Below are 21,133 nucleotides of genomic sequence, written 5' to 3'. Positions count from 1 at the left end.
CCCTGGCAACTAAACAAACCATGTTGATTTATGTATCCTGAGAACATTTTTATTTGGAAGCAAAGATAATAATTTTCTTCAATAATAATGTAATTGTCACGGGGTTCCGAAGGTGCACTCGGTCCCCCATTGCCCGCAGACCTGTTGCTTAGCTTTTGGAATGAGGTTCTGTGTTTGACCTCATTCCCAGGGCAGCTTTACTAGCTGGGTGGCTCCCTGCTCCTAGTCTGCCTTGAGCGCCGAGCTGATCACTCGGTGCTCGACTGGTTGGTCTGTCGGTCATGTGACGCTGGCCACGTCACTTGACCCTCACTCCCCACTATAAATACAGGCAGCCTGCTGGCTACAGGTTGCATGTTAATTTTTAGGTTCCTGGCTATTTGTTGGACTGCTGAACACTTACCTGATCCTGTTCCCTGACCATCCTTTTGCCTGCTCCTCCTGTACTGCGCATCTGTCCTGGTATTGTGACCTCGGCTCCCACCTGACTACTCTCTTAGGACTCCTCTTGTACATCTCTGCTCTCCTGGTATTTATGACCCCGGCTTCTCCTGACAATTCTCTGCTTGCTCCATTTGTACTTTGCAGCTTTCCTGGTATTGACTCGGTCCGTTCACGTCCTGTTGTTTGTCTGTCTGTCATCCCTGCACTTATTCCAAGTTAGGGATTGCCGTCCAGTTGTCCCCTGTCATTAGGACTCGCGAGGCAAGTAGGCAGGGCCAGGGGTGAGGGTGGAGCGCAGTGGTCACTTCGCTCCCCCCTGTGTGTGTGTGTACGCGACCCTTACAGTAATTGTACTAACATAACAAAAATGTAGGTGATGCTTTTTTTTAACTAATACTTCCCAGAAGGGTTCAAAAGTGGGTCAATTGTGCTGTCAGGATAACTGAGATGACGACTGCAGCAGAAAGAGAACCTCAAACTTAATAAATAGTAACGAACCTCAAATTCAGCTTCTGTTATCTGTGGCTTTAGATCAGGTTTGAACCAAGTAGCCCTCTTCAGTTTGGGCATTACCGCATTTGGCCCTGACGCCGGTTGTTGTGTGCATGATGCTCCTTCCTTTTACACTTAAGTTTCTGCCTACTGTATATTTATAGTATGTCTAGCATTAGAGTAGGTGCACACTTGTAATTATATTGAAGTAAGGACGATCTTCTCTCTGGCATCTTATTTTCGGCTGATAATTGGGGAGTGACTGTGTGGTGCATATATCTGGTTTACAGTAAATGGACTTGCGCATCTTTTGTGCATGGTGTTAGTGCAGACTGTGCAGGAGACCACCGTCTGACATCTGCTTCCTTGTCAAAGGGTCAGCAACACCAGCAAGGGCATTTTTGCATGGTTATCCATAAGAAGCAGAATGGGACAGAAGTGACAGCCCTCCCCTGTGAGCCTTGTGCACTAGATCGTACAGAGGATACAGCTTTTTCATTGGGAAGATTTCATCTCTATATTTGCTGCTGCCACCATCATCCCAGCACCTAGATCCTTAGTTCTCCTCACCTATACCTGGGGGCTCCAGGACTTCCAGTTCACCGAAAACCTCCATGGGTTGGATTCTGCCTGCAGTGCTGGCTCAGGCACCCACCAGAGAGTTTGAACTGTGGCATCAGTACATTCAGGGTCAGTGGCTTTTAGGGAGTAGAGGTTCCTCTTTTGGACTGAGGAATCCAATAATGTTTTCCTACCCAAATCTCAGATTTCTGGTCTCATCTTACAGCTCAGAAAGCTTATCATAGCAACCCTGAGCTCAAGAGCATGGGAAACCCAACATGGGCGGTCCAATAGATGTGGAAGTTGAAATACCTTCAGGTGGACGTCAACGGGAGAAACTGCCCAACATCTCAGCTTGTCTGAAATTGTACATTGGTGAAATATTTCTGGACTGAGAACATCCATAATACAGTGGGTACTGAATTAGTGTATAGCTACTCAATGTATTTTACTTATTTATATGGCACCAACAATATTCCACAGCACTGAACATAGTTATCATCACTCATCTGTCGTCATTGGGCAGGGCTTACAATCTAATGTCACCTATCGATGTTTTGGAGCATAGGAGAACATACAAACTCTATGCAGATGTTGTCCTTGGTAAGATATGAACCCAGAACCAAGCGCTGCAAGGGATTGGTGCTAACCACTGAGCCACCGTGTATAGGTGTGGGCTTGTGGTTTCTAATATCAAATAATAGTAAAGTCCTCTTAGTTGTATAAAGAGTTATTAAAACATGAGAAAAATGAAGGGATTTTCAGGGTGTTGATACTGATGACCTGCGATCAGCTGTTTGAAGACCTCAAAGCTTACAAGGGGGGTTTGTTCTGCATTTCTATGTTTCAAACTCTTACAGGACATCTGCCACCAGTTTCTTCGCATTAGAACAGGCTGAGCTTAGACCTGACCACTGGTCAGGAGAATCGATCTGATGATCCATCCCGATAAGCGGCCGCATTCAGGGAAAAATGAAGTTTTAAAGTGAACCTGTCACTGCCCATGTCTGTTTTAGTAACTTCTATCATTCCCCAAGTAATAACAATTCTGGGGCATCTATTCTCATTACTCTGTGTTGTGCCGTTCTTCTGCTATTCTTGCTAGAAGTTTATGGATATAGGTACAGATGGGTGTGTGTCCCTACACAGTCTGACAGTATCCAATCAGTGCTGCCAGTGTTAGACTGTGCAGAGACACACCCCCAGCTGGTAACTCCCATCTGTACCTTTGTCCGTCAACTTCTAGCAGGAATAACAGAAGAACGGCACAACATAGAATTATAAGCATAGATGCTCCAGGATTGTTATTACATGTGGAATACAAGTAGTTACTAAAACAAATGTCAGGAGAGGTGACCGCTCCTCTTTAAAGCCTCTAGGAGCAACGCGGGTGTTGCTGCTACTCCTAGACGATCCGTTCTCCTTGCTGCTCCCACGCCCCCTGCACCATGATTGACAGGGCCAGGCTATGTGAACATCAGCACGTCTGGGCCTGACTTCTCATAAAGTCTCCCCCTGCTCCGTGCAGGTCAGTAACTGACGCAGTGCAGGTAAGGGGCTCGTCAGTGGAGCAGACGCCAGACTTTATGATAAATCAGGGCCAGGCACAATGACCTTCAGGGGGCGCTGGGCGCGGCAGCAGACAGATCGGATCCTCTAGGTGTAACGGCAACGCCCCCATTGCTCCTAGAGGCTCATTTGCATATATTAAAATGTATTTTTTTACTGAAATGCGGCCACGTATTGGGATGGGAGGAAGACCTAGATCAATTCTGCTGACCAGCGGTCAGGTCTAAGGTCAGCCTGTTGATGCTATGAAACTGGCGACAGAAGCCCTTTAATAAAAAATATCTTATTAAAAGAAAAATAACAGAACATTGTAAAATATGTCATTGACAACATTCTAATAGTTGGTTCTTATGTTTCAGTTATGAAGGTACATCATATGTAGTTATGGGTTATTCATTTACAGTGGGGATGTTTGGTTATCTGGGTTGGGTCGTCTACTGACATAGTAAAGTCATTACCTTATATTATAAACTCCTCGGTACATGTCTTTTGTCTTGTGTGCAGCTATTAGGTTCTATACTGTACTCCTGTCTTGATACAGAAGTGACAGATGCCCTTGTTTTAGGGGTTGCTCGGTAGATCTGCCCTCAGCTATTCGGTTATATACGGTATCCAGCTTGCCAGCCATATCAGTGAATTAGCAGATAGTGTATCTTGCAGGTGCAGCCTACAGACCGGGGATTACATGTATTTACAGTGCTGTCCCATTGGTCTACATTACAGAAGGCCTTTGAAGAGAGCGCCCCAGTTGTGGCAGAACATAGGGGGCGCTATAGGTTATTGCTGGCTGAATGTGCTTTTAGTGGAGGGTTTCATGGGTCGGGTATACTATTTGCAGGTGCTCCCCCGTACTGAGGTGTAGGACCCTCTCACTTGGCCATTGACACGGCTCCGGACCAGGGCAGACAGCGGGGGGCGGGTCCGTCCTGTGTACTCGCTCCTCCTCATTGGCTGCTCGCTGTAGGCTGGGACAGGCTCAGCCAATGGCAGGAGGCCGTGAGCCCAGTAATGCAGCAGCAGCCTGGTCTCCTCATCCCTAGGAGTCTATTGTAAGGGAGCAGCACAAAGAGCGCACTGCACTGCTCACTGCATCTGACTGGAGAGCGCCGCATTGTGGAAGATGAGCACCAGCATCAGGTACAAGAGCAAGCTGCTGAAGACAGGTGAGATGGGGCCCCTGGGTGCGGGGTGGGGGGCCCGTCTGATCGCATCTCTGACCTGTCTGTTTCCTCTCTCCCCTCTCTCTGCCGGATTCCGTGCGGCCTCTCTGGTCCCCCACAGATGAGAAGGAGGTAAGGGCCCCCGTATTGTGCATGCTGATCGCAGACAGGTATACACTACATGGCATCAGGATCACAAGCATGGCATCGGAGGAGCTGCCAACCATGTCTGGATGATGGCACAGGGAGGGCTGTGGAAGAGCCGGCTTCTTCCCTAGCATTACGGTGCCAGCCATCTCTGGGGCTAGTGGCCTCCTACAGCCCTGTTCTGTAGGAGTGAGGGGAAGCTGTCATCTGGACGAGGATTTAACCCATTCATCATCTGTTAGGGGAGGGAGCAAGACTGGGAGGGATTCAAGCATTCCTAGGATCACTCATCCATGTGTACACAACATGATGGTGGTAATCATAGTGTGTACAGCTATATCTATCGATATCTATTTCTTTATTATACTCACTTATATAGCACTACTATATTCTGCAGCACTTTACTATCTATCTATCTATCTATCTATCTATCTATCTATCTATCTATCTATCTATCTATCTATCTATCTATCTATCTGTCATCTATCTATATATATCTATCTATCTATCTATCTATCTATCTATCTATCTGTCATCTATCTATCTATCTCATATACTATCTATGGCTACTTTCACACTTGCGGCAGAGGAATCCGGCAGCCAGTTCCATCACCGGAACTGCCTGCCAGATTCGTCAAAACATATGCCAACTGATGGCATTTGTAAGACTGATCAGGATCCTGATCCGTCTTACAAATGCATTGAAATGCCGGATCCGTCTTCCCGGTGTCATCCGGAAAAACGGATCCGGCATTTATTTTTTTTTATTTTTTTTCGGTCTGCGCCTGCTCAGACCGGAAGGGCGGATCTGGCATTGTGGTATTTTGAATGCCTAATACATTCCTATGTAAAGAAATGCCGGATCAGGCATTCCGGCAAGTGTTCCGTATTTTTGGCCGGAGATAAAACCGTAGCATGCTTCAGTATTATCTCCGTCCTGATCAGTCAAAAAGACTGAACTGAAGACATCCTGATGCTTCCTGAACGGATTGCTCTCCATTCAGAATGCATGGGGATAAAACTGATCAGTTCTTTTCCGGTTTAGACCCCCTCGGACGGAACCAGGGGCGTAGCTATAGGGGGTGCAGAGGTAGCAGTCGCTACCGGGCCCAGGAGCCTGAGGGGCCCAAAGACCCTTGTGGTGCATAAGAAGACACCAGTATCATAGAAATTGCATGCTGGTCAAGTTACACCTCTGGCTGGAGGGAAGGGGTTAGGTCAAGAATTTGGTATGGGGGCGGGGGGGCCGTTTAAATTTTTGCCTCGGGCAAGCACGAAGGCTATGTGCTTCCTGCCCCTGGCCACAAAGCACTGAGGGACGGGGGGCCCCAACCTGAACCAGGGCCCATGAGCCTTTAGCTACGGCCATGGACGGAACTCTATGTCGGAAAAGAAAAATGCAAGTGTGAAAGTACCCTATCTATTATCTATCTATCTATCTATCTATCTATCTATCTATCTATCTATCTATTATCTATCTATCTATTATCTATCTATCTATTATCTATCTATCTATCTATCTATCTATTTATTATCTATCTATCTATCTATCTCATATCTATCTATCTATCTATCTATCTATTATCTATCTCATATCTATCTATCTATCTATCTATCTATCTATTATCTATCTCATATCTATCTATCTATCTATCTATCTATCTCATATCTATCTATCTATCTATCTATCTATTATCTATCTCATATCTATCTATCTATCTATCTATCTATCTATCTATCTATTATCTATCTATCTATTATCTATTATCTATCTATCTATCTATTATCTATCTATCTATCTCTATCCTATGCACAAACGTATGTTTACACCCCTTTCATCGGCTTTATGCTGCCCTCTCCGAGTAGTGACGGATATGCTGATCTATTATCTGGTCTCTCATGACCTCTTTCACTCTTCATGGATGTGTGCTGTGTTCTCCCCAAACTGCACAAGGATCCATTGACTTTATGTGTTTGTTAACACATCATTGGTTTTCCACTGACTAGGATCAGTGGGGAAACAGCGGGGACATGCACTACTTTGCTCCATGATACAGATCAAACATGCCCCTTGTCCATAAAAACCACCGACAGAACACAGATGGCATCCCTACTCTGTCAGTGGTTTTCACTGGCCTTTGGTAGGAGAGGCTCTGGGAATCCTTATTCAGCCTAGCAGACGACAAAAAAACAGAGCCATAGCAGGATATTTATTAAAACTGGCTTAGGTGCCCATAGCAACCAATCAGATTCCACTGTTCATTTTTCTGAGCTCCTTTGGAAAATGACAGCTGGAATTTGATTGGTTCAGTCAGTTTTCCTTTACAACAGTTTTGATAAATCTGCCCCATGGACATCTTCACAGATAAAACACTGACTGTCATCATGGATGTCACCACTGACACGGATTTGTGAGAGATGCCTTAGGCTACGTTCACATCTGCATCGGAGGCTCCGTTCAGGGCCTGGGTCATAGAGTTTGTTAAAAATAGCGGAGAGAAAAGTCCTACATGAAGGACTTTTTTCTCTTGTAAGAAAAAAAGTTCTCCCACATGGAAACTTAACAGATCCCATTGGTATCCTAAAGTTTAGGCTTCATTCCTGTCAGTTATTTATCGAATCCGGCACTTCTGTTATTGTCATTCTTCTGCTACTAAAATGGAGTATAAATATCTATCGCTGATGTGAAGTGCCCTCAGTGGTTGCTGAGAACCAGCGTTATAATAATCCTCTCATCTTGGGCCTGAGAAGAGTAATGGTTATTCATGAGTGCTCAGCCCCCCCCCCCCTTGCTCTATGGGAAAATACTGTCAATCATCAGCACGTGGGCGGGGAGAGCAGGAGCTCATGAATATCCGTGACTCTTCTCAGGTATCTGGGACTCTTATCCAGACCTGGCCTGCGAAGATTATATTGCTGATTCTCAGCAACCACTCGCTCATGAGTGACAGACCGCTGAAATAAGCATGTCTGTCACTACTCTATACTCGGCAGTGTAAAGTTGATGAGAGGTTCCCTTTAAATCAACAACCAGTAATATTTGCCTCTATGATATCTATATATATATATATATAGTATACAACCTACTATCATCACTGTGTGCAGTAGACACAGAACATATACACACAGAGTAGAATTCCTTATAGATGCGTACCACCCTACAGGGTCCTTGTATACCGCACTGCCATGTACATGAGCCCTAAGGGGAGATTTATCAAAACTGGTTTAAAGTAGAACTGGCTTAGTTACCCATAGCAACCAATCAGATTCCACCTTTCATTTTCCAAAGGAGCTCTGATAATTGAAAGGTGGAGTCTGATTGGTTGCTTTGGGCACCTGAGCCAGTTTTGATAAATCTCCCCCTAAGTGTCTTCTTGATGCATGTGCATACCAGATTGGGATGTAGGCTTCTGTATACCGCTGACCGTCTGTGGATGTCACATCTCAGGAATGTCTTGGATGATGTGAGGATGTAGTGATTGACGTGCAGACAGCAGGGCACTCACACTTGGTGTCCTCCAGTCGGATACAGGTGGCTTGGTGTTGGAATTCTAGTACTAATATAATGCATGTGTTGAGCAGAAGCTCCAGACCATTTATCATTTGCAGGAATGTGAGCCCTTCAGCTATATCACTCATGAAAAGATTGTGATAGGATCAGGACTGGGTGATAAGCACCAAATCCCCTGTAGCAAAGTCACATTATATTACTTTACCAAGCTGTGTAAGATCGGTGGCTTGTGGTGTGATGCCAGGGTTTGATGGCGTGGTCCCTGAGAAATCGTGCGTTTCCTTCTTCTAATGCATCGCTTCTTATAGTCCAGAAGAAGCACTGTCAAATAGTTCTGCTTCCAAGTGCCACCATAGAACGACACCGTTTACACTGCCCCATAGTCTGCTTTGTGGGCAGCATCTCTCTGAAGGAACTGGAGACCGCTGATTTGCCTTTTCTGCCTCCTTAAGGGCTTGTTCACACCACCGTATGTCTTTTTCAGTGTTTTTCGGGCCATTTTTCTCGGATCCGTTTTTCAGTTTTTTTTTTCAGTAGTGTTTCCGGTTCCGTTCCGTTTTTCCGTTCTGTTTTTCTGTATGGCATATACAGTATACAGTAATTACATAGAAAAAATTGGGCTGGGCATAACATTTTCAATAGATGGTTCCACAAAAACTTAACGGATACGGAAGACGTACGGAGTACATTCCGTATGTGTTCAGTTTTTTTGCGGACTCATTGACTTTAATGGAGCCACGGAAGGTGATTTTTGGGCAATAATAGGACATGTTCTATCTTTCAACGGAACGGAAATACGGAAACGGAATGTATACGGAGTACATTCCGTTTTTTCTGCGGAACCATTGAAATGAATGGTTCCGTATACGGAACGCAAAAAACGCCCCGCATACGGAACGCAAAAAACATTAGTGTGAACAAGCCCTAAAGGGGTTTTCCATTCTAGATATTGATGGCCGATCCACTTGAGTGGGAGCTGAGCTGCAGTTTTTCTGCTTCTGGCACTGCACTGTGTTTCTTTCCTGGTAATGGGTGGCTGCTGAGAACAGCTGATTGGTGGGGGTGCGAGGTGTCTGGCCCCCACCGATCAGATGTTGATGGTCTATCCTGAGGATAGTTCGTCAGTAGTGTTGAGCGAACCCCAACTGCAAAGTTCGGGTCCGTACTGAACTTTGGGAGTTCGGGTACGCGGACCCGAACCTGAACTTTGCAGCAAAAGTTCGGGTTCGAGTTCGGTGTTCGGGCACTTAATAAAGGTTGTTGAAAGGCTGCAGGGCAGCCAATCAACAAGCTTTTAAGCTGTGGGCACTTAGAAGCCATCACAGCCATGCCTAGTAATGGCATGGCTGTGATTGGCTGGTGCATCATGTGACCCAGCCTCTGTACAAGCTGGATCACGTGTATCTCCGTCCATCAGCTATGAGTAGTGCAGGGACAGGAAGTAGGCAAAGTGTTAGGAATCTCATCTGGCTTTTTATTCTGTGGGTAACCTATAGTGGGGGTTTTTTGTGGGTGCAATGCACCATCTTTGCACCCCTGGCACAGAAATATAATAATTAATCTGGCTGTTAATTCTGTGGGTGACCTATAGCGATTTTTTTTGTGCGTGCAGTGCACCATCTTTGTACCCCTGATACAAAAATATAATATTTAATCTGTCTGTTAGTTCGGTGGGTGACATATACCCATTTTTTGTGTGAAGTACACCTGCACTGCATCCGTGACAGGGAAATTAATATAGTTAATCCATCTGTTAGATCGGTGGGTGACATATACCCAAAATAATAATAATAATGCACCTCAACTACTCAACTATCCACGGTGGCTCAGTGGTTAGCACTGGTGCCTTGCAGCGCTGGGGTCCTAGGATCAAATCTGACCAAGGACAACATCTGCGTGGAGTTTGTATGTTCTCCCCATGTTTGTGTGGGTTTCCTCCCACAATCTAAAGACATACTGATAGGGACCTTAGATTGTGAGCCCCACTGGGGACAGCCCGATGCTAATGTCTGTAAAGTGCTACAGTATATGTCTGCGCTATATAAGTGCGTAAAATAAATAAATAAACTATCCTAAAACAACACTATAAAAAATTCCTGTTTGTCCTGCATTTAAAGGGGTTTTCCGGGCTTTTACTATTGATGACCTATCCTCCGGATAGGACATCAATATCAGATTGTCTCCCTTCTCTCTTCCTGTCCACCACTGCTTTGCCATAGCAATCTGATATTGATGACCTATCCTGAGGATAGGTCATCAATATTAGGCTGCGTTCACACGGGCGAGTATTCCGCGCAGATGCGATGCCTGAGTTGAACGTATTGCACCCGCACTGAATCCCGACCCATTCATTTCAATGGGGCTGTTCAGATGAGCGGTGATTTTCATGCATCACTTGTGCGTTGCGTGAAAATTGCAGCATGCTCTATATTCTGCGTTTTCCACGCAACGCAGGCCCCATAGAAGTGAATGGGGTTGCGTGAAAATCGCAAGCATCCGCAACCAAGTGCGGATGCGGTGCGATTTTCACGCACAGTTGCTAGGAGACGATCGAGATGGAGACCCGATCATTATTATTTTACCTTATAACATGGTTATAAGGGAAAATAATAGCATTCTGAATACAGAATGCATAGTAAACTAGCGCTTGAGGGGTTAAAATAAAAATAATTTTTTTTTTTAACTCACCTTAGTCCACTTGATCGCGCAGCCGGCATCTCCTTCTGTCTCCTTTGCTGAACAGGACCTGTGGTGAGCATTAATTACAGGTAAAGGACCTTTGGTGACGTCATCACATGATCCATCACATGATCTTTTACCATGGTGATGGATCATGTGATGACCGGAGTGACGTCACCAAAGGTCCTTTACCAAACATGCGCGCATTACAATGTTTTGCACTCGCTCGAAAAAATTGCGGGTGTTCCCGCAACGCACCCGTACATTTTCCCGCAACGCCCGTGTGAGTCCAGCCTTAAAAGCCTGGAGAACCCCTTTAATATTTCACCTGTCGGATCCGGAAATCCGTATGCAAACGGTTATCTTTTTTTTCCGGATCCAGATACGGATCCGTTAGACTTATTCATTGAAATACCGGATCCATCTTTCCGGTATCATCCAGAATAACAGATCCGGTATTTAATTTTTTCAAAGCTAGAAAGAACTGCGCATGCGCATAACAGATCCGGCATTAATATATTTCTATGGAAATTAATGCCTGACACGGCGGCAGTGTTTTGGAATTTTGTCCGGTCAAATACCGTACAAGGGACGAAACGGAAGACATCCTGATGCATTTTGTCAGGTCAAATACCGTACAAGGGACGGAACGGAAGACATCCTGATGCATACTGAACGGATTGCTTTCCATTCAGAATGCATTGGGTTAAAACGGAAGCGTTATTTTCCGGTATTGAGACCCTTTACCGGATTTCAATACCGGAAAAGAATAACACTAGTGTGAAAGTACCCTTAGACAGATTTTTAATGCAGACACATTAGTAACTCTGGGTCTATGTGTGAACCCACTCTGAAGGGGTTTTCTCATTACTACATAGACGTTTTCCCGCCTTGGATCGCTGGAGTTCCTGATATTTAGGCGTAATCTATTTCAATATAAAAGTGAAGTGGTCACTCTTTTTCTACTGTTACACGTGGATTACATGTCTCTTACTAATACATCTTTAGTTCAACTTCTGGGCCATTTTCTAGATTTACGGATGGGAATACCCGGACAGAAAACAGAAGGCAGAATGATCTATCAGTAATCTAGAAAATAGCCCAGATGTTGAAATAAATATGTATTAGTAAGTGACATATAATCCACATTATTTCAACTGTATACTTGTGAATCTTGAAGGGGTTGTGCGGTTTCCCATACTGAGGACCTATCGTCAGGACAGGTCATCAATATCAGATCAGTCGGGGGCTGACTCCCGGCACCTCTGCCGATCAGCTGTTTGAAGAGGCCGGTCACGTCACATTAATCTGTCACATGGCCCAGGTGCAGCTCAGTCCCTTTCAAGTAGGCCTGGCATGCAGTACCAAGCACAGCCACTATACGATGTACGGCGCTGTGCTTGGTATGCTGTAAGGAGGCAGTAGTGCCCACTGGAGTGCCACAGCCTCTTCAAAGAGCTGATATTGAGAACCTATGTTTAGGATAGGATTGTACTCCCAGAAACCAACCTTAGGGTATGGTCACGCACAGCACATTTGTTGTAGACATTTCTGAGAGTGAAAATGTGTAAAATACATGTAAGGCCGGGTTTATGTCACTGTTTAGCCACCGATTAGCTTTTCGTTCTTGCGATCTCTCAGAAGAACAGAAAAAAAAAACATTCGTTATTTTGAGCATCATATATGATCAGTTTACATCGGTTTGTGTCACTTCTGTCAGAGATCCGTTATTTTTGAAAGGAGAAAAAGTTCTGCAAAAAGTACTTTTTCTTCCATCAAAAATAACGGATCTCTGACAGAAGTGACCCAAACTGATCATAACTGATGCTCAAAATAACGAATCCTTTATTTAAAAATCTGTGTAGATAACGGGCACTCAAGTCATAGGGTGTTGCATCAAAAAAGTTTATATAAACATATCATCATAGCATTAAAATTTCCATAGTTAATTTTAATGCTATGATGATAGGTTTATATAAACTTTTTTGATGCAACACCCTATGACTTGAGTGCCCGTTATCTACACAGATTTTTACTTTTCGCTTGTTTATTGGGGTAAACATTTACGTGAGCACCTGATCCTATCTGGATTGGAGGTGAGCCGCCCGTTTACATTTTACACTTTATTTAAAAACATTTTCTCTTCTTCTGACAAAAGAACGGAAAGCTAAACGGTGATGTGAACTTGGCCTGAATGTTTTTTTTTTCAGAAGCATGAAAGTGGATTTGTACAAACCTGACTCTCAGTTGTGTACATAGAGAAGTAAGGGGCCCCTTAGCAAGGATCAAACCAGGCCCCCCCCCACACAGGACAGAAGGGTTACTGCCTAAACCCCTTTTTAATGACCCTTGGGCCATTTTTCCACTGCCTCATTTGCTAAACGTTGTTCCTTTAGGGTCCATTCACACGTCCGTAAGTGTTTTGTGAATCTTCAAATTGCGGATCTGCAAAACACGGACACTGGCAATGTGCATTCCGCAATTTGCGGACTGCACATCGCCGGCACTATAATAGAAAATGCCTAATCTTGTCCGCAATTGCGGACAAGAATAGGACATGTTCTATTTTTTTGCGGAAACGGAAGCACGGATGCGGAAGTGCGGATCCGCAAATGCGGATGCGGACAGCAGAATCCGGCCCCATTGAAAATGAATGGGTCTGCACCCGTTCCGCAAAATTGCGTAACGGATGCGGACCCATTTTGCGAACATGTGAATGGACCCTTCTCCTCTTGATCTCGAAGTTCTCGGTCTCTTCTTTACTTAATGATGAGTTGTGGGCTAAAGGACCTTTGGTGACGTCAGATCACATGCTCCAACGTCACCAAAGGTCCTTTAGCCCACAACTCATCATACCGGGAACTTCGCGAACAAGAGGAGAAGGTGAGTTTATTATTATTTTTTTTTTTTTTTAACCCCTCCAGCGCTATTTTACTATGCATTCTGTATTCAGAATGCTATTATTTTCCCTTATAACCATGTTATAAGGGAAAATAATACAATCTACACTACAACTAACCCAAACCTGAACTTCTGTGAAAAAGTTCGGGTCTGAGTACCAGTGTCGGTTTTTTATCACGCGCGTGCAGAACACATTGCACCCGCGCGATAAAAACTGAACATCGGAACGCAATTGCAGTCAAAACTGACTGCAATTGCATTCCTACTCGCGCGGGTTTGCCGCAACACACTGGGACGCATCCGGACCTAATCCGGACACGCTCGTGTGAACCCAGCATTATAGTGTCTGTGATGTGCGGATCCGCAAATTGCGGATCGCACATTGCAGGTGTCCGTGTTTTGCGGATCCGCAATTTGCGGATCCGCAAAACACTTACGGACGTGTGAATGGACCCTTAGAGGGTAGAGTCCTGACCAAGTTTCAACTCCAGTAGAGGAGGAGATCATCCCAACTAAGACTGGGCCCCCTCTTGCCCTGGGCCCCATAGCAGTCGCATGGTCTGCCGCTATGGTAGTTACACACCTGCTGTATGGAACAGTCTCATTTCCAAATCTGCTGCATGTAAACATAACATTAGAGCAAATGTCTCCAGTATTTGATCCTGGATACCCCAAGGTAGAACATCCTAGCCATAGAAGTAACCTGTGAGAAAGGTCCTAGTGGACCGAAACGTCCAGTTTGATAGATTCTAAAAATGCCCTCAAATATATCATATACAACTGCAGGGATCTCGAGTCTCCCGGAGGTTCAGGGAGTCTCCCGCTATTAGATAGCGGCTCCCTGACACCCGCATGTGAGACAATATATCCCGGAAAGGTTTACTGATAGCAGAGCAGAGAGAGAAGAGAAGTGACAGGACAGAGTTTAGATTACAGGTTGAATTAACCCTTTAGGATCAAATTGGCTTCTCAAGGAGATATATATGTTAAGGCATCCCTTCTTCTGTCTCATTCAGTAGCTATATGACTATTGAGAGAGATGTGTTTTTTTTTTAATACATTTACACATTTAACCCTCCATTTTAATTATATTATTTACCCCAGTGTTAAATTCACACCCCCTGGATGCTTGATTTTTTTTCCTACAGTGGGGTAGATAATTACACACAGGGTTTTAAAGAATAAACTTCCTGACTCAGACCAAGAGCCGACTCAGCGAGTCAGCAAGTGAATCGAAGCTTCCGTCATCCGCGCATGCGCAACCTAAGCTTCGGTTCACTTGTTTCTTGTCAGCTCAGCGAGTGAACCGAAGATTCGATTCATGAATCGGTTCATTTGAAAGATCCGAACTTCCCATCTCTAGTTTACTCGCAGTAAACCTTTCCGGCAACCTGTAGCAGTGTCCCCTTCTCGGCGCGTGCGCACAGTGCAAGAAGAAGCCAATGCCAGCAGTCCGCAATGGCGCATCAGGCTGAGCCTGTGCGCACGCGCGGGATCTCAAAGAGGGAGGGAGAGGCGGCACTGAGGAGTAGAAGGCAGCGCTGGGCACAAACGGCGATGCCTGCGGCCAGGCACCATGCATCCACAGACCTCCCCTGCTTGGGCACCTTAATTCAATGATTGACAGGTTAGTAAAACCTGTTTTTCCGCAGAATAAAGCCACAAATAGCTTTTATAAGGCCACCTTAGAAATCAGAATGCTGCCCCGGACATGAGCATATGTTTAGCTCACAGGGCTTATAGGTGGTGACAGAATCCCTTTAATCATATACATAAATATGATAATTTGGGGCAGGGTAATGAGTCTAGTCCTCCACACCATAGAGCAAAGTGTGCAGATACTGCATATGTTTGGAAAATGTAATAAAAAGTTTGTGAAAGAAAAAAAAAGAAAACCTCCCTGAAATGAGAAGTGCACCTCCCTGAAATGAGTTTTTGCAGGTTGGGATGTCTGCAACTGGATCATTCTTTGGTTGAAGTGAAACATCTGAATTGTAGCAGCAAAAACGCCATAAAAACTCTATGATTCCAGCCTAAAGATGTACCAGATTCATCACAGTGGCTCAGGCCGGATGATAAATTTGGTGCACTTTTGTCTATCTTTATACCACTTATTGGTTGGCTTACTTTGCAACAAAGGTTTGTGACAAATTTTTGGTTCAAAATGGCTCATCTTTAGTCATGCCCTCTTCCCAAGTCACATCCTTTCCTGCTAAACCGTCCAAGGTGCAGAGAATTCTGAGGTGCACCAAATTGCTCCAAAAATGTTGCTCCAAATTTTGGCCTCAATTTATGCCAAATGTGGGCCGCTTTTTCCTGATAATTGACCCGTATGACCACACAGTGTGGTTGTGATGCGGCTCTTCTGTGGTGGAGTGTTGCGTGGAAGTGTGAGCCACAGCGGGCTTTGATTAAACTGATGAAGACCGCACTGATCACTTGGTCTGCCGAAATACTGGCGGCCATTAAAAACATTGACTAAACAGTGCATTTCTAAACAGTTTCATTGCGGCTCCTATGACTGAGCTGCAATCGACTGTAACACTTCCACATGCTGTATGGGGTCGTCGTGCCCTAAATGTTCAGCTGCTCAGACAACAAAGTAATGTCGGCAGCAGGTCGTTCTGTGTAAACAGGGATGTGCTGCCAACAAACAATGAATCTGTAGGGGGATGTACGACTATAAATTCTTAAGGTGGATTTATATTGGCAGATTATCGGGAACGAACGTTCCTGAAAATCGGCCCATCTGAGGGTGCAGCAGATCACCAGATGAACGAGCAAAGCATTGGGTGATCCGCTTTCATCGGCACCTTAATTATCGTTTCTGGGCAGCAGATTGTGCTATCTAAACAGCGATCTGCTGCCCAGAAACAATGCAGATGTATGAGGATGAGCCATCACAGTTGCCATCCTTCATCCTCATACTGTGGAGGTGATCGCTGCATGTAGATGCAGTGCTTCATCTCCTCTTAACCAGCAATTGACTCGTTCCTTCCCGACAATCGGCTTCTCCTCCGCGTGTGTAAGTGCACCTTTCTGTACTCGGCTATCTCATGCGCTCTCATAGAAATGAATGGGGCAGAGGCTTACATTTCCGACGAGCCGCTCCGTCCATTTTGGAGGGCTCCACAGGTTACGCAGCCCCTGCTCTCTTGATCGGTGGGGGTCCCAGCGGTAGGAGCCCCCACCGACCTGTAGATAGAGGATAACTTCCTATTATCGGAATACCATTTTAAGCCAGTTTTTCTTTACACCAGTTTTGATAAATATCTCCCCCAGGATGTCTTACCACTAAAGTTTTCTTCACGCCGCTTTTTTCATTATAGAGAAGGTGTTGGAAGATGCCAACAGCTCCAGCATGCTGTGTTTTTGAAAGGAAGCAAGAAAGACAAAAGCACTACCCAATGAACACAAAGTAGCAAAAAATAACCAAACTTGTGTGCCCTGTGTATCATGTTCCCATAGACCAGGAATGGCCAACCTGTGGCTCTCCAGTTGTTGTAAAACTACAACTCCCACCATGCCCTGCTGTAGGCTGATAGCAGTAGGCTGTCCAGGCATGCTGGGAGTTGTAGTTTTGCAACAGCTGGAGAGCCTCAGGTTGGCCATCCCTGCCATAGACCTTCTGCTAACATCTGGAGCTGAGGCTATTGCAGCAAAAATTCGAAAAAAAAATAAAAAAAATCCCAAATCCTTTAAAAATGCAACAATTTCATGACACTTTTTACAAGGCCCAAAAATGCCAAGAAAAAGCTACAGCTTTAGAAATGATACTTACTAGATGCAGTGAAGCTAAGCAGCCTGTGATACTGTGATGGGTGTGGTGCCCCCGACTAGCCCGTGAATGCTCCCCAGCACACCAGCCCTCCTGCTTACATTGGCAGAGTGGGCCGGGATGGAGCTCCATAGATCATTGCACATATGGTGCTGACACATTATGTACGCCGGGAACATTTTGTATGTAAATAATTGACAAAATGAAAGCGGTTGCGGGATAAACATGGTTTATGTCTGTCTGTTCCACAGCGTTGTTATCATTGGAGGCGTTAGACCTTTCATAGTGTTTGATGGGTCAGAGCGGCTGGTCCTGATTATCCAGCCAGTGCTTGCTGTATATCTGGCGGGGCTGCATTACTCAACCACTTGTTTCATTGTAGTATCTGGAGAACAGCCGGGTAACACCTAGACAGCTCTGCTGGGGCACGTAGTGGAGTCAGACATGTTTTTATTATCAGTATTCTAGAGAAAAGGATATCTACCTTATTATAGGTTACCACCTGTCTTCACTGTACATTGTTATAGACAGTGAAAGAAGATTTCTCAATGCTTTTCCAAGAGATGACTATGAATTCTTTGATGCACAGATTTTTCCTTTTCTGGCAACTTCAGGTAGTGTGTACACAAAATAAATCCTCAAAGTTCATTTATTACCAAAAATAGCCTTCAAGATCTACAACTCAACCACACCAACGATTCATTGGACTATTGTGCACATGAGGCTCTCACAAGTCACCTCTGTACAGTCCATAGAAAATGCAATTTGGACAATTTTATTATTATTATTATTATTATTATTAATAAAGCTCCATTCATTCCATGGCGCTGTAGATATGATAAGGGGTGTACATACAGTACAGACCAAAAGTTTGGACACACCTTCTCATTCAAAGAGTTTTCTTTATTTTCATGACTATGAAAATTGTAGATTCACACTGAAGGCATCAAAACTATGAATTAACACAGGTGGAATTATATACATAACAAACAAGTGTGAAACAACTGAAAATATGTCATATTCTAGGTTCTTCAAAGTAGCCACCTTTTGCTTTGATTACTGCTTTGCACACTCTTGGCATTCTCTTGATGAGCTTCAAGAGGTAGTCCCCTGAAATGGTTTTCACTTCACAGGTGTGCCCTGTCAAGTTTAATAAGTGGGATTTCTTGCCTTATAAATGGGGTTGGGACCATCAGTGGCGTTGAGGAGAAGTCAGGTCGATACACAGCTGATAGTCCTACTGAATAGACTGTTAGAATTTGTATCATGACAAGAAAAAAAGCAGCTAAGTAAAGAAAAACGAGTGACCATCATTACTTTAAGAAATGAAGGTCAGTCAGTCAGCCGAAAAATTGGGAAAACTTTGAAAGTAAGGGCTATTTAACCATGAAGGAGAGTGATGGGGTGCTGCGCCAGATGACCTGGCCTCCAGTCACCGGACCTGAACCCAATCGAGATGGTTTGGGGTGAGCTGGACCGCAGAGTGAAGGCAAAAGGGCCAACAAGTGCTAAGCATATCTGGGAACTCCTTCAAGACTGTTGGAAGACCGTTTCAGGGGACTACCTCTTGAAGCTCATCAAGAGAATGCCAAGAGTGTGCAAAGCAGTAATCAAAGCAAAAGGTGGCTACTTTGAAGAACCTAGAATATGACATATTTTCAGTTGTTTCCCACTTGTTTGTTATGTATATAATTCCACATGTGTTAATTCATAGTTTTGATGCCTTCATAGTCATGAAAATAAAGAAAACTCTTTGAATGAGAAGGTGTGTCCAAACTTTTGGTCTGTACTGTACATAATACAGAAAACTGCAATAAGCATGAACAAGACGAGTTACAAACTGAAGGAGAGAGGGCCCTTCCCTCGAGGGTTTACAATCTACGAGTAAGGCTTTATCTTGCACTTTTTTTTCCCGTTTACGATCCGTTTTTGCATTCAGTATACAAACCGTATACGGAACCATTCATTTCAATGCATTCCGTTTCCGTATTTCTGTTCTGTTCAAAGATAGAACATGTCCTATTATTGCTAGAAGTATAAATATAAATATATAGGGCGGCTCACTAAAACCCAAGGAATGGAATAAGGTGCTCTATCCAAACAGAGCGTACCCAACGCTTGTGTGAAAGGAGTATTTAGAGAAAGTATAGGGATGGCACTCTAGTCATAGGTAATGCATGTAAAAGAGTATTTTATTAGTAATAACTGGCTGGTTTGTGCCGGCTATTGGCAAAAGGATAAAGTAATAAATAATAAATAATAATAAAAGTTGTCTAGATATGTGGTGTTAAACCTAGGTAAAAAATAGCGATCTCCTGGAAGTAAAAAATATAGACAATATAATATCAATGCACAATTTGTGGACTATATGACAACAATGCATAAAAAATGAAAAATAGATTGCTGGCATAGATCAATACGTGGCTAGTCTCTGTCAACCAATATGTGTATAGTTGGTGACAGATCCCAGGCACACAATGACGTTCTCCTTGGAGGTAAAAAAATGTAGAACAATAAAATAACAATGTATATTATATGGTATCAATGCATACAATCAGGTGATGGTGGTAAAAAAAGGAATCAAATGATAATATAAAAGTCAGATGGTGATAAAATGTCAAGTAAACCTATCTGAGGTAGGTATAGGTATCAAGTTCGATGCTGTCATATAGGGAACAGATATATGTGAGATGGGGGCCCTCCTTTTTGAGGGAATTGGTATCCAATCTGAATTTGCCTCCTTTGTTTCAGATGGATGGGGTATTTCACCTCCGATTGATGGTTATTTGTTGCAACAGTTATCCAACAGTAAAGTACTGCTGTTTGGTACGTTACCCTCCTGTAGATGGGACGTGGGTTGGTGAGCGGCTCCTGGCGGGCGGGTGGCGTCCACGTGTATTCTTCCCGCTCAGAATCTTTGTTCTTGCTTACGGAGCTGTATGCTCAGTCCGTCTGTTGATGTGGCTGTTCGTCACTTCCGGTGACGTCACCTGTGCTCGCTGACTCTCCCGCTCAATTCACATCGGCGTTGCACGTGGTATCCGATGGCGGGAATATGAAGCTGCTGCTTTATTTCAAAGTTTAAGGGTGCTCCGGAGCTGTTAAGGATTAGGACCCTTTCAGTTTTTGCTAGCTTGGTATGGGTATGGCTACCTCAAATTACCCCATACGCGTTTCGGAGCTTCCTGCTCCTTCATCAGTGGGAATGGGTAGCCTTTTTTCTTTATCCTATATATATGGTCTTAATTGGATCAATTGGGATTCTGGGGGCGTGGTTATGGACCTTAATTAACGGTGTTTAGTAACACTTGTCCTGGAATTGCAGGAGGAATGGATGAGGTTCAGATGAAACAATGTGATGCTTATGAGGAGACGGACAGGATACGACTATATTCTGTCTCAATATGTCATTCATGATATTTGTAGTTTAAGAATGAGGATAAGAATAAAAACAAAATAAAATTCATAAAATCTGTGTAGTTCTGTGTGTATCAGTACACTTTCATATACATCTGAATATACATATATACATATCATCAGCTTATAGAGGAGTCCATACATTGTATTACGAAAGTAAAATGAATATAAAAACTCTAGGTTGGGAATATTATCAACAGTATTGGAAATATTATACTGAAGATGGATTTGCAAGTATTATGGTTCCCTAGTTCCATAAATATATATAAAGAGCAGGATTGGGGGTCCAGGGATTCTTTAGTTGGATGGTTGTTGTTTTTATTTTTGTTGGGGAGGCTTCTGTCTATATTGTGGTGTGTAAGTGTATCTGAATAAGAACGAAAACCCACAGATAGAACATATGGGTGGGGTGCCCCCTCTGTGATCAGGAGTCGGAGTCAGGCTGTCTACCAGCATTCCGACCCCTCCTCCCAG

General features: G+C 44.1%; 1 protein-coding gene and 1 long non-coding RNA gene across 4 annotated transcripts in view; one reads left to right on the top strand and one right to left on the bottom strand.

Annotated features, from left to right (window-relative positions):
• Window positions 1-3,989: 3,989 nt before the first annotated feature.
• Window positions 3,990-21,133, top strand: part of SEPTIN5 (septin 5) — an 88,497-nt gene continuing 71,353 nt past the window's right edge. For 2 of the 3 annotated variants that reach the window (XM_040416333.1, XM_040416332.1), the window contains exons 1-2: window positions 3,990-4,229; window positions 4,348-4,358. In XM_040416333.1, coding sequence (XP_040272267.1) covers window positions 4,187-4,229; window positions 4,348-4,358 — 54 coding nt within the window. In that variant the 5' untranslated portion in view covers window positions 3,990-4,186. The remainder of the gene's footprint in view (window positions 4,230-4,347; window positions 4,359-21,133) is intronic. The other variant, XM_040416336.1, reaches the window with a different exon arrangement.
• On the bottom strand, window positions 12,195-19,210 carry LOC120988693. Its single transcript, XR_005776166.1, has 3 exons — window positions 19,198-19,210; window positions 19,118-19,120; window positions 12,195-12,332 (listed from the first exon to the last, which is right to left on the bottom strand). It is a non-coding gene; the product is annotated as an uncharacterized LOC120988693 (long non-coding RNA).

The sequence above is a fragment of the Bufo bufo genome, chromosome 2 (assembly GCF_905171765.1).
Source record: "Bufo bufo chromosome 2, aBufBuf1.1, whole genome shotgun sequence".
NCBI classification, from domain to species: domain Eukaryota; kingdom Metazoa; phylum Chordata; class Amphibia; order Anura; family Bufonidae; genus Bufo; species Bufo bufo.
This window is presented reverse-complemented; position numbering and strand designations above follow the sequence as displayed.